This window comes from Electrona antarctica, assembly GCF_951216825.1.
Source record: "Electrona antarctica genome assembly, chromosome: 10".
NCBI lineage: Eukaryota > Metazoa > Chordata > Actinopteri > Myctophiformes > Myctophidae > Electrona > Electrona antarctica.
In genome coordinates this window covers 24,347,386-24,361,141 of record NC_136791.1, presented here as the reverse complement: position 1 = coordinate 24,361,141, position 13,756 = coordinate 24,347,386, and the positions used below count along the sequence as shown (strand labels likewise).

Sequence of the window (13,756 nt, the reverse complement as noted above, 5' to 3'; positions counted from 1 at the left end):
ACACACACACACACACACACACACACACACACACACACACACACACACACACACACACACACACACAAAAATCTGGAATGTTCATGTTTTACTATAACTCGACGATTGTACAAATGGAACCGAATGGACTCTTAACGGCTCCGTCTGGTTCCATTTGCACCACTCTCCGAGTTAATTGAACACCCAGGGAATTTTGCAGTTTGTATTATTATGGATTCTGCAGTTTCTTCTTTGCCAGTATGAGTTTGAGCTCTGACACCAGCGCTTGGTTCACAGGATCGTCTCTCTGCTTGTCCACTTTCTTTTTCGGCTTGATCACCGACACCGTCGCCGACACGGTGGGCACCCGCCACTGCCGGTCCCCCGAGGGCACGTAGGAGGGGGGTGGGGGGGGAAGAGAGGGGGCACAAGGCGGCGGAGGCGGGGCCCAGCTCCTGACGACGGTCATGGGGACGTTGTTGTTATAGTTCACGTTCTCCGGCGGGACGACCACGACCTCCGGCTCCCATTTGGGCTCGGGCTCGGGCTGCGGCTCCTCTTCTAAGCAGAACTTCTCGCTGGGGCACTCTGTCCTCCTCAAGGGGTTCTTGAAGGGCCACGACTGCTTCCGTCTCTGCCTCCTCTTCAGGTGGCGGTGCGGCAGGATTCGGTTGGACTTTTTGTTGTTGCGCATGAACATGGCCGTGGAGACGAGAACTGTCACCACAACCATGACACTAATGCCACCAGCGAGCAAGCCTAGGATGTGCAATGGCTTGTCTCTACTCTGCATAAAAAATGACGCCAACAGCCCACCCCCAAGTTGGGTCTGTAAAGAGAGCACATGGAGAAGTCATGTCTACATGGGACTGAAATCACAGTGATTGATTGGTTGGTTGGTTGATTGATTGGCCATAGAACACTAAAAGTCATGATATCTTCGATCAATTATTTTCTTTTTTGGACATTCTGTCAAGACAAGATCAGAAGGGTTGTCCGGGGCACCCATAGCGGAGACCATTCAGCGTCACATTCTCTTGCAAAGCAGAGGAGATTCGTTTACAGGGTTATGTAAACCTGCTGTGGTTTAATGATTTTATATATATTTTTTCCATTTTTATGACTAAATCAAATTGCGAAAAGAATAAGCTACACATTGTGCTCCTGTACTCTTTTACAGACACAACTTTGTCCTAATCAAATAACATTTCCCAAAGAAAAAATGAAAAACTAGCTTACTTAAAGCCCTGTCATGCTCAAGTTACACACCAGTGTCGCGCACCAAAAACAATAGCCGGTCTACAAGCTCACAACGCGTTGCAGCGCCACACGTCGTCAGCTTGTAGGTCTGCTATTGTTGGTGTGCACGACACCCGCGTGCAACCAAGTATAACTCAGGCTCCATTCTTGCAGAGTAAAAAACAAACAGAAGGATGATCTCAAGTCAAGCTTCCTCTATGGATGAGCATGAGAAGGCCTCTTGGAAATCTTTCTGATCTTGCCCTGAGGCTTTACCCGGGACTTTTTCACAGAGCTCCAGTATATCAGTGTTGAAATGAAGACGGTCACTGTGATCGCCAGGGTGACAAGGGTGAAACAGATCCCAAACACATCCCCCCGCCGTCTCCTCAGGCCCTCAAAGTAAGTGGTAAATCTGGACTTGATCTGAAAACATAACAGCGGTATATACGCATGTGAGATTTACCGGTACATGGTTGCCCTGCAGTGGCTGCAAAGTTTCAATTTAAACATAATTATTAGTGAAACCAGAAAAACCGAAACCAAAGATGTCTGAAGAGCCTAAGGTGGAAACCCTTCCTTTGGCGTTCAGGGCAGGGCTACCGTGCTTTCCCTGCTGCCTCACACACCAAAGAAAGACGATCCCCAAACACTGCAGGCTCTCTTGCACGCAACACGCCATCTGAGATTTTCGGCTTCTAGTCTTCAGACAGGGCTACTCTGCTACATACTGTATGGTCATTCTTGATTAGGATGCTGTCGCTGACTGATTATCTTCATTATCAACAGACAAGGTTTGAATGGGCTCTATGCATACAGTATACATGCCATTTTGGAAAGAACATGGCCCCTTCCCTACTTTCTTCACAGGTGTATTACCGATGATAATGAAGGCTCTGTTCCATTCTGGTCAAACAGAGTCAGGGTGCTGCTATTGTGCATGTTGGCTCACTGGAAACACTCTGCTACACCAGCGGCTCTCAAAGTGTCCTTGAGTGGGTTCCAAATGGGCCTGTACGGGTCTGTAACTCTGAGGCCCCTTTTCCACCAGTTGGTTCCCAATGGGAACCGGTTCAGTTCTTTTTGGTTTTTAGTCCATGAGCCAGAGTTCCAAAATTGGAACGTTAATTATGAATTGAGTGTGCAAAACCATACCTATATTAGATTGTTATCACCATGAAACTTCCAAAGTTGAGTACTTACACGAACACAATGATTTATTGTATTACACATTTTTAAATATGCAAATGGGTCATTATGTAGGAAAATATGCAAAATAATTGAAAATATGAAAAAGCTACTACTGTGGAAGGGTTATCATGTATTAATTTACTTGTATTGATCCTATAAACAATTTAATATAGTTCTAGTTTTTCCCACCAATTTGGAGCTCTGGCTCATGGACTAAGAACCAAAAAGAACTGACCGGTTCCCATTGGGAACCAACCGGTGGAAAGTTTGAGAACCATTGCACAGTGCACACTAAATGGAACCGAGCCTTAATTAGTATCATCGGTAACACCCGTGAAGGAAGTAGGGAAGTGGCCCAGAAGTAGGAAGAGTTATTCTGTGTGCATATAGAGCCCATTGAAATACAGCGACTCTATGTCTCGTATCTTACCGCCTCGGTGATGTCGATCTTGACCACGGTGGTGGTGCTGAAGGAGGGCTGTCCGCGGTCTCTGGCCTGGACCACCAGGGACCACGTGCAGTCCCTATGGTTGGTGATGTTCTGGACGATGGCCATGGACTTGATGTAGGACTTGAGCACGATCTCTCCGGTGTCTGCGTCGATGTCGAATATGTTGTCCGGCTCGGCCTTCATGATGGAGTACTCGATGACGTTGTTTGGTTCCTCCGCATCCTCGTCCACGGCCTGTCAAAGAATCAAGGTTTATTTATTTGTCACTGCTCGTGTGTGTGTGAGGTCTGCAACATACTGTGCAACAACAACAATAAGAAGAATAACAATAAAAAACTAAGAAAAGAAACAGCCACGTGAAGAGTTTCTATAACAGCAGTATCAACATAATTTCAAAGACAGAAAAGTATGTATAAATAATGTACAAATAAGTCATAACCATTATGTGCAGATAGGCTACCTTGTGCTTTACAGCAGCAATAACAACAGGTACCAGTTGTATTATATACACAGTACATGGCAGCAGCAGTAACAAACATAAAAAGCCCCCCAAAGCATGGCCATATCTGCCATGTGTACCGATGCAGACATGTGCAATGTTGGATTGAGCAATCTATACAGGAATGAGTGCAATTCCGAGTGCCAACACACTATTTTGTATAGATGGTATAGTTAGAGGTATATGTAAGTAACCTTGGCAATCAAGGGCTTTATGTGCAAGTACAGCCCCTGCCTGGACATATACGTTGCAGGGACTTCCCCTTGATTGAGTGCCAAGCAGACAGGCAGACAGGCATTATCAGGTCCCATTTTTATAGTCCATGTGCTATGAAGATTGAACCCTGACCTCCCCCCTCCAGGTAGACACTCTGCAATGCCAACAGGAACAGAAGAACATGCCTCTATCTTCACAGGCGCTCCGATGACCATGGTCTTCTCCAGGAAGTTGTCGTTGAACTCGGGCGAGTGGTCGTTCAGGTCCAGCACCGCGACGAACACCTCGGCCAGGCTGTACTTGCCCTCCGTATCCTCGGCCTTCACGTAGAAGTTGTACTTGGACTTGACCTCCGCGTCCAGGCTGGCCCACGGCTGCGTGTAGATGATTCCAGATGTAGGCTGGATCAAGAACCTGAAATCATCAATCATTATCATTTTTTTCCCCCCCAAAAAAATCTTTCTTTCTTCCTTCCGTCTTAACCCATTAAAACCAGGAAAGCATCTGTGCCATTTATAGATTTTAACCACTTTAACCTAAAATATATTGTAGCAGAGTGGCTCAGAGCCACTACGCTTGAGACCCGAGTTCAAATCCCAGGCATTAGTTACATTGGTGCCGTGACCCGGATCGGGTTTCCCTGTTGCAGGTCAAAAGGGGAGTGAGTGTAGCAGTGACTCACTGCCTCAGCCTGATGACTTCCCTTTGGTCTAGTGGTTAAGATATTGGACTTTCACACAGGAGACCCAAGTTCGAATCCTGGGTGTTACACAAGCCCATAGCATGTCACCTCGTGCCATATGCTATGAGCCTGTAGATCAGTTGTATGTGTGTTCAGTGTCTCATCTACCATCTTGCTGTGACCGTACGGTAATTGGAAGCTAATTAAGAACCGTCTATTTTCTCCCTCAATCTCATTACAGGATTAGCAGAGACAGAGAAACTGGAAGCAAATGTACGGTGAAGTATTGTGGTTCTGTCAGTCAAAAGATAATTGATTTGCAGGGAAAAAAGGAGAGAAGAATAGCAGAACCAAGACATACATGTACAGCACACAAAATACAAAATAGTCCGGTACTGTAGAACTGCTATTTTCAGCAGAGGGATTTGTTGTAGCGGGGGAAAAAAGCAGACCAAGCACAGAGCCCCGTGGGACATGTGGGTTTAAGTCAGAGGTCTTCAATGTTTTTCAGGTTAAGGACCCCTTAGCTGAGAGAAAGATGAAGCAGGGACCGCCCACCACACACACACACTACACATACTGGCTTCATGTTACTGACATTTAATCACTTAAATCCTCAATACTTGGTAAACTTGACCTTTGGCTCGGTACTTGGTCTTTTCTTTTTTCGCTGTACACCAATCCTCTTCGGCTAATATTTTCCCCACAATAGGGATACGAGAGGGTTCAAGTGGTTAATGTAAGAATAAGACAGACCCCAGTTGAAGACCCCTGCTTTCAGTGGTTAACTGATAGATTTCTCCTACAGAAAAATCAACAGTGCATGTTACTTTTACTGTGTAAAGTGTAAAACTGGACCTGTGACATCGAGCATCGGTTTTGCGATAGTTCGGGCAGGCGTGGCAATCAGGGTCCCTGCGCTCACCTCACTCCATCTCCCTTCATGTTCATCCACTAACAAGTTAATTCATACATTCTCCCACGACAGCCACATTCAGCTCACTCAACAAACACGGCTCAGCTCTAGTTCCTGCAGCTGTCTTTGATCAAACTCCCTCCATCTCCCCAGAATCCTCATACAATTAACTGTGTACAGTTACATTCTGTGGATTGTAAGATGTTATATCTGTGTACCTACTACCTGAACGTATGCCCTTAAAGGATTCAATCTTATGTTCCTGCAATAACTCTGTATCCTTAGGCTCTGCTTCAAGGGGGGGGGTTGTGATCTCCGATTTCATGTCTTGCTTGTGCAGATAATCTGTAGTATCACCACAGGAGCAGAGTTTTGATTGATAGATTGAAAATTGTATTAACAGTTTGCAGAATTACAGTACATTTCAAGCACAAACTCAATACAAAGGCTGTTAACTGTGAGTGGACGACCCAATTAAGCATTACACTTGTTTACAACAGGGTCCACCATGTTCAAATCATCAAAAGAGTCACACTGCCAAACTGTCATTGCAATAAATGATTAATCCTGATCCTTATTTCAGTTATAGTTGATTTCATTAATATACAATTTGTGGTTTTTACATTGCATTTCAGAATGTTATACTCTATACATGAATGTTGAGTACTGGTGTTGTTGTTTTGTTCTGTATCTGTTCTTTATTTGTTGTAATGTATCTGTTGTCTGTCCTTGAATGTGCAAACTTCAATACAAATACTTGAATAATAATAATCCTGATGAAAGTGTGACTGGAACGTTACTGTAATATGCTATACAGGTTAAGATAACACTCCAGATGCTGTTGTGTGGAATATTGCGTGGTTACCGCTAAACAATAATAAGGAAAAGTACTTTCATACCCCCTGAAGGCCTACAGCGCTTTATGAAGTATACAGAACAAAGTTCCAATATAAAAAGACAAAACGTACATCAGATTTCTCTCTAGATAATAGTGAGATACTGTATGTTTTGCCAGCTTATGGCTTCAGTTATGTCAGATATGTTATCTGACAGGCTTTAACAGTGGGATGTACTGTACTGTGCTGTGCTACCAAATGAAAAAGGTATTATCTACGCTGAATTCCGTCTACATAAAGATAATTCCCTATGCTAACAAATATAGATATATTCCATCCTCAGGACGTGAGGGGTGAGTAGAGTACCTCTTGTCATCAAAACATCCGTAATGTTACATAAGAGATTATATAGGTTGTTTAGTGTGCTGATACTGTAGCCACGGGCCACGGCCAGCAGAGCCATAGAGTAAGACAGAGTTCACAAACGGAAGTATTGAATGGGGACAACCGGAAGTTTACAGAATGCATTGGAGTCTATGGGCTCGTGCGAGTACATGAACCACGTGACCATGCTGTTTTCTGCCCCCTCAATATCGCAACTCTTCTATTAGATGGCTCTGGCCATGGCCGGGAGGCGAACCCAGGACCAATCAATCCTGAGGCACGTACGTTACCAGTCGGCTAAAGAGCAACGACCAGATCAGTGGCATTGTGGTTGAGTGTCCGCCCTGGGACTGGGAGGCTGGGGTTCAATCCCCAGTCGGGTCATACCAAAGACTCTAAAAAATGGGACCCAGTGCCTCCCTGCTTGGCACTCAGCATCAAGGGTTGGATTGGGGGTAAGTCCCTGCGACATACTAGCGTCATGTCCAGGGGGTGTACTTGTACATCAAGCTGCCTCACGCTACAGAAACAAAAGATAGGCTCCTGCGCTATGGGCCTCATGGCTCGGCAAGGCTACTACTTAAAGAGCAACGCAGCACCGTATAGCCTACAATACAACACCAGCTGTTAGCCTGTTACCCCCAATAAAACTCAATGAATCTGCATTATATGTGGACCAATGAGCAGAGAGAGAGTTTAGTACAGTATAGTATGAAATGGAACAAGGGAGAAAAGGGGGGTTAACTAATTATTATACCCTATAATACTTTGAGGGTCTCCGTGGGATCTATACTAGGCATCCTCCCCTTTCCCTCTATATTAAATCGGCTGTAGCTTAGTAACTATCCAGCATATAACTAGCTATCCACCTCGGAGAAAAGTCTGGTAAGGCCGGCAGTCAGTGGCGTGCACAGATAGACACTAGGTGGTGCTAGAGCACCTGCCCTTTGCCCTCTGGACAGCAATGTGCCCTTTTTTTGTACAGTGTTGTACAGTGTACACTTGTACAGTATGTGGACCATGGTGACATTGATCAATTCTTGATAAAAAGCTTCTAATAAATTATTTATGCCCCAAAATCTATAAATCTCACACTATTAAGGCAACCGGCCGGTTCCACGCGCTGCACAAGGCGCCCTTTTTTCACTTGAGCACCTGCCCCTCTAAATGTCTGTGCACTGCACGCCACTGCCAGCAGTGTCGGTAGGCCAATCAGATGCAGGTGGGGCGTTATCATGTCTATGCTCGGACGTAGAATAGAATCAGGCACCTTTAGGCCTCACTCACACCTATACATCTAGCATACAACAATGTTGCATGGTAGATGTAAACAAGTTGTAAGTGTCATGGCCGCCCCAATGCAATGTTTGGTGCTGTTGTACGGCTTTCGGCTGTGTTTCGACTGCCCCCCTCCCCCTCATACAACACGTTTGTCTCTTCAAACCACGTGACTCCCATTGGAAATGAATTGCGAGCTTGCAACAGTCTACAAGTCTCATGCATCAGCTATACAACATTCTGTTGTGACAGTGTGAGTGAAGCCTTACTTGCTCCCTTTTTTCAAGCCCTGCCGAGCAGCAGGTCCATTCAAAGCATTATCTCAAGGTGCTACAAATGTCTATCTACGTCCTAAGTACTCTTAGAAATAAAACTAGTGTTGACTAATCATTACAAGTCGCTCTTATTTTGAAGAGGAAGAGGAAAGTCTGTTTCGGTTGTAGCCAAGCTGCCATGACAAGTTGTTATGATGCCGGCAAGCGTCTAACCAAGTAGTAAACAAGAACCCACGTGGATTAAACACAAGCTTTTAGCCAAAGTTCATAGATTTACAATATAAAAACCATGCATCTGTGACTTAAACAATGTACACGGTACATTAAGGAACCTCTGTGGCATTAGGTGAGTACTTCATTGTGTAAGTCTTACACTGGTAAAATCATCAACAACAGCAGCTGCCCCAAAAAACATTAACAGGTAGGCTAATAGTATACAGTAGCCTAAATTGAAGTTCACTTAGCCTGCTTATATCATGCCCTTAAATAGTGCTTGTACTTGGAAGTGTAGTGTTTGGCCACCGTGCCAATTCTTTAGTAGCTGAGGCTTGTAAGATCTGCAGTTGCAGTGATGTTTGTTTTAAAGCGATGTAAAACGTCAAGCTTTGATGAGTTATTATATGGCACCATGCTGCATCGATCGTGTCGTACAGTGGGGGTACTTCGGGGGCCCGATCGTGTACTCTGCCGACTCAAGTAAAAACCCTTTTCGTACATTTAAAAATATATTATTTCAAGAGTTTATTTTGTATTTTTATAATTTTTAAAACAAACAAATCTAATAAATTCCACAAATAAAATAAATAATAAGTAGTAAAAAATAGCCGATCTACAAGCTCGCAACGCAGCACGAAGCGACGCGTTATGCGCTTGTAGATTTTCACTAGTTTGGGTCTCGTGGGCAAACGTCTAATCTCTCTTTTGGGTCTCGTCCTGAAAAGTTTGGGAACCACTGATCCAACAGAGTACTCACAAGTCAGCCCCAGAGCCATAGATGGAGTACTTCACGTGACCCCAGAGTCCAGAGTCTGGATCAGACGCCTAGAGGCACGGATAGAGAAAAAAAGAGAGAGAAAAAAAGAAAGTCTAGGTTAACATCGGTTTGATTGTAATTTGGACCAGCACTGATGTGTGCAAGCTGTGGTGCACGCACGCGGCGCCATGTGCTCATAAATGAGCGTTTAAGTCTAGGCTTATATGAATGACCTACACTACAGTAATCTGTGTGTGTATGTGTGTGTCTTCTCCCTGTGCGCTACTGTGCTGTGTCTGTGTGTGACAGAGAGAGCAGTAATACCATAAGAACAGCAACTAATTCATGAAGTGAAAAGCGAGTTGCATCTGCATGCAACCCCCACCTCTTCAAAACCACTCCCAAAGGGGGGCTGCCCGTTGGTTGGACCTCCAGTTAGTTCGACCATGCATTAAGGTTGGCGAACATGCATTAAGGTTGGCGAGCGAGCATGCATTAAGGTTGGCGAACATGCATTAAGGTTGGCGAACATGCATTAAGGTTGGCGAACATGCATTAAGGTTGGCGTCTTGGCGAACATGCATTAAGGTTGGCGAACATGCATTAAGGTTGGCGAACATGCATTAAGGTTGGCGAGCATGCATTAAGGTTGGCGAACATGCATTAAGGTTGGCGAACATGCATTAAGGTTGGCGAACATGCATTAAGGTTGGCAAACAGGAATTAAGGTTGGCGAACATGCGCTGCTCCCGTGCTTGCGGTTATGTTTAGGTTAGGGTTAGAGATAGTGTTAGTAAGGGTCGAACTAACGGGAGGTCGAACCAAGGCCACGCTACCTCTCAAAGAGCACTTAGGGGTGGCTGCCATTCAAAACAGGCCCCAGTAAAAAAAAGTCAAAGCCTACCTCCCCCCTGAACTGTTTACTGTACGAATTATTTTTATTTTTATTTCTAACTGTTCATATGATGTTGCGAGAGTCTGCCGATAGTCACTTGTTGCAAACATACACACATACAGCATACTCACTTGCACTGACAGACAGACAGACAGACAGACAGACAGACAGACAGACAGACAGACAGACAGACAGACAGACAGACAGACAGACAGACAGACAGACATCAGTGCACACTTGATTTTGAACTGGGGGTGGCTCGAACTTGAAGCTCAAAGACTTGTGGATCTGCTACTTTTGTATGCTTTTGAGTGACGCAGACGCTGTAGTGTGATCAAGTAGGGCGTTAATTGACAGAAAAGAAAACACAAAAAGCTAAAATATGGAGATAAAGAGGCTTCTGCCCCGACGGCGGCAGCAACAGAATCAAATAGACATAAACAATGCACAATATGCTGTGGCTGCACGTGCAGCTAAGCACTAATATAAGGGAGAGGAGGGGAAGCAGGGAATTTGGTATTACACAACAAAATGAAAGTGATAGCCATCTGGCAGCTTACCTCCCACCCTAGCTTTTATCTCTTTTCACATAGCCTACTGTATTATTATATAACCCCAACCGAAAGTCTACATTTAGGGAATTAACGGCTCTCTTCACCATCTTGTTCAAATCAGACATATTCCTCTTAAGCTTAGAGCTGCGGTTCCCAAGGTGTGGGTCGGAGTCTACATTTAGGGAATTAACGGCTCTCTTCACCATCTTGTTCAAATCAGACATATTCCTCTTAAACTTAGAGCTGCGGTTCCCAAGGTGTGGGTCGGAGTCTACATTTAGGGAATTAACGGCTCTCTTCACCATCTTGTTCAAATCAGACATATTCCTCTTAAGCTTAGAGCTGCGGTTCCCAAGGTGTGGGTCGGAGCCCACTGCAAGCCCCCCCTAGACTTTTTCTTGTCTTTAAAACCTTGATATAGTGTATGTCTATAGCCCCTAATATACTGTATGTTGTTGTATTTCTATATGTCTTGATGAATTTAGTACATAGGACCACAATGGAAACAAGTCCTAAGGGCTTTTTTGTGTCTGTTTGATTGATTGATTGATTGAAGAATTTATTAACAGTTTTCAGAATTACAGTATATTTCAAGCACAAACTCAATACAAAGGCTGTTAACTGTGAGTGGACGACCCAATTAAGCATTACACTTGTTTCCAATAGGGTCCACCATGTTCAAATCATCAAAACATTTAGAGACGTACAAATAGACACTTCTATAGACAGAACAGGAATTCATCATAAAGGAGGTAAAAAGGGAAAAGAAACATATACAGTGAGGGAAAAAAGGGGGTGGGCGGTGGGGGGGATTCACGTTCAGCTCCGTTAATTTGTTTGTTTTCCTTGGAGGAGCTGCGTTGGGTCCCCAAGTCGGCTCCGTGGCCGTACCTTGAGTTGGCTGTGTGGCCGTGACCGATTAGCATTAATTGTATAAATGTACTTATTCAAAGTCAAAGTCATACGATTTGTCACACACACGTTACCGCAGTGAAATTTTATTCTCTGCATTTGACCCATCTTTTGGAGCCGTGAGCTGCAGCCGTGCCGTGCTCGGGAATCATTTGATTAGTTGATTTGAGCCCCCAATCCAACCCAAAGCAGGGAGGCAGGGGCCGACCTCCCATGAGTTTCAGGGCGGACACTAACCACAAGGCCACTGTCTGGCCAATCAATCAATAAATCAATCAATCAATCAATCAATCAGTCATTCAAATAAACAGCAGCCTTTCGGTGAAGTGGTCAGATGGGTGTTTTTTGAGATTTTCCAGTGGGGGCACAGATCCATAAAAGGTTGAGAACACACGGGGCTTAAAAGAGTGCATGACATGCTTTGGGGGTGAAAGAGGGCAAACAGTATTTTTAGCCATGCAGGATTCAAATGCTTCTAATAATATACTCACCGTCACGGACACCACGTTGGAGCCACCGGGCGAGTTTTCAGGGATTCTGGCGATGTAGTAATCTGAGGAGAACCTGGGAGCGTTGTCGTTGGTGTCCAGGAGGTGGATGATGATGTCCGCCGTGGCACTGAACCTCTCGGGCGTGTCCACCTCCACCGCCAGCAGCTACGGGCCAGGCCAGAGGAGGAGGATGACACATCTTTTTGCATTTCATTTTAGTTCCTTTGCATTATGAATTATTGCAATTCAACATTCAAGAGATTTCACTGAGAAAACTGCCTTCAGAATAGCATGCATATTCAGTATTTTAATGTTAACCTACATCGTTGCTGTCGGGCAGAAACCTCCTATGTCCATAATCAAACTTTTTATGGGGTTTTCTGTAAATTAATGTGGCTGATCTTACTACAGCGTTACAAAAAGCGTCCAAAGGTAACATTATCTGCAAGCTTGAAATGTGGCGCGACACGTTTTGAGTTTGTTTTCTTTCATTTGAATCCTGAGAAGTAACCAAAGTTTTGGACATACTGTAAATATGAGGGTTTCCACCCAACAGAGACAATATACTTTGTTGACTGGAGTCCAACAGGGCTTCATACTAGGTCCACTATTATATTCCCTCAACATCAAATCTCTTCGCCGAATGTATATAACCGATCTGCAATCTCGCAAAACGTCACGTTTTGATGCGTTGTGAGGTAGTAGATCTGCCATTTTGCCATGTCTTTTTTTCCACCCCATAAAAGTGGTGCATCATTACGAGGAAAGATGACAGAAGAAGTGGGAGTCAAACAGGCTGACCTTATATCTGAGAACCTGGTGCTTCTCATAGTCCATGGCTGCAGAATCCTCCACCAAGACGGTGACGTCTGCCTCGTTCAGTACCGTCTGAGGGACCACTCTGAGCATCCGCTCAGGACCAATTAGCCTCAGGTTGAACTTAGCATTGGCACCCTGCAAGTTCACAATGTGTATAATATAATACAAACACTGTTAACAATTAACCAAAACTAAACCTTTACACTCAACCTACTTTCTTGTCACATCACAGGAGTAAAAAGAAAAGAAAAGTGGGTGATGCATCATTGCCGTTTCCCAAGAAGGCGTTAAACAGAACCGATATCTACATGGCAGTGTGAAATAATTATACGTACGTGGTACGTGGTAAAAAGAAATAGCAGATGAATGAGGCAGTAAAAATATGAGCACATGTAAAGACAATGACATAATGCACATGCAGTTTAAGGAAAGTTACATCAATTAAGAGTTAATTCAACTCTGAGAGTAGAGTATACATATGTAAGTTACATTTGTATACTCTCTGAGTTACACATTGATAAATGAACACTGGTGACTTTACTGTGTATAAGCTCAAGTTGTTTCCCAGACATTGTCCCTGTATAGATCACCTTTACTATGTATAAGCTCAAGTTGTTTCCCAGACATTGTCCCTGTATAGATCACCTTTCGCTCATGCCACCACATGGCATGAACAATACAGAGGTTCCCAAATAATCCCTTCATTATTGTCTGTGCGTGCAATCCCTGTAAAAGCTCTGTATTGTCATCTTCCATGCACATGCAGTCCTTGTATATTTTTATGCTGCATAATATAGATGGACATCAGAGTGGCAAAAAAAAAAATAACATTATCTACTGTATCTTTGATTCTTTGTCACAGTAATTATATTCCTAACGGACGAGGAGAATGCATTGATATCCATTCAAATATTCTCCATATCAAAATGATACTACTTGAGAGAAGCTGTGATTTGACAACATTTTATAATAGTATTAACGGAGGTTATGTTTGGGAGGAAACGTTTGGAGTGCTTTTTGGACAACAGTCAGAGGGAATTGCGTAAGCCACCACGTGGCATGAGTAAGCACCTTTCTATTTGGGCTGGCTCGTTTACAAACTTATGTAATTTCAAATGTTGCATTATTGTGACAACGGGAGAGGGCTTTTAATGTCACTTCAGTCC

At 44.0% G+C, this 13,756-nt stretch overlaps 1 protein-coding gene across 1 annotated transcript in view; it reads right to left on the bottom strand.

Moving 5' to 3' along the window:
* Positions 1 to 208: 208 nt before the first annotated feature.
* Positions 209 to 13,756, bottom strand: part of cdhr1a (cadherin-related family member 1a) — a gene marked incomplete at both ends in the record, with an annotated part of 275,718 nt that continues 262,170 nt past the window's right edge. The window contains 6 exons of the mRNA XM_079511863.1: positions 209 to 808; positions 2,840 to 3,094; positions 3,761 to 3,989; positions 8,920 to 8,987; positions 11,772 to 11,936; positions 12,573 to 12,725. Coding sequence (XP_079367989.1) covers positions 209 to 808; positions 2,840 to 3,094; positions 3,761 to 3,989; positions 8,920 to 8,987; positions 11,772 to 11,936; positions 12,573 to 12,725 — 1,470 coding nt within the window. The remainder of the gene's footprint in view (positions 809 to 2,839; positions 3,095 to 3,760; positions 3,990 to 8,919; positions 8,988 to 11,771; positions 11,937 to 12,572; positions 12,726 to 13,756) is intronic.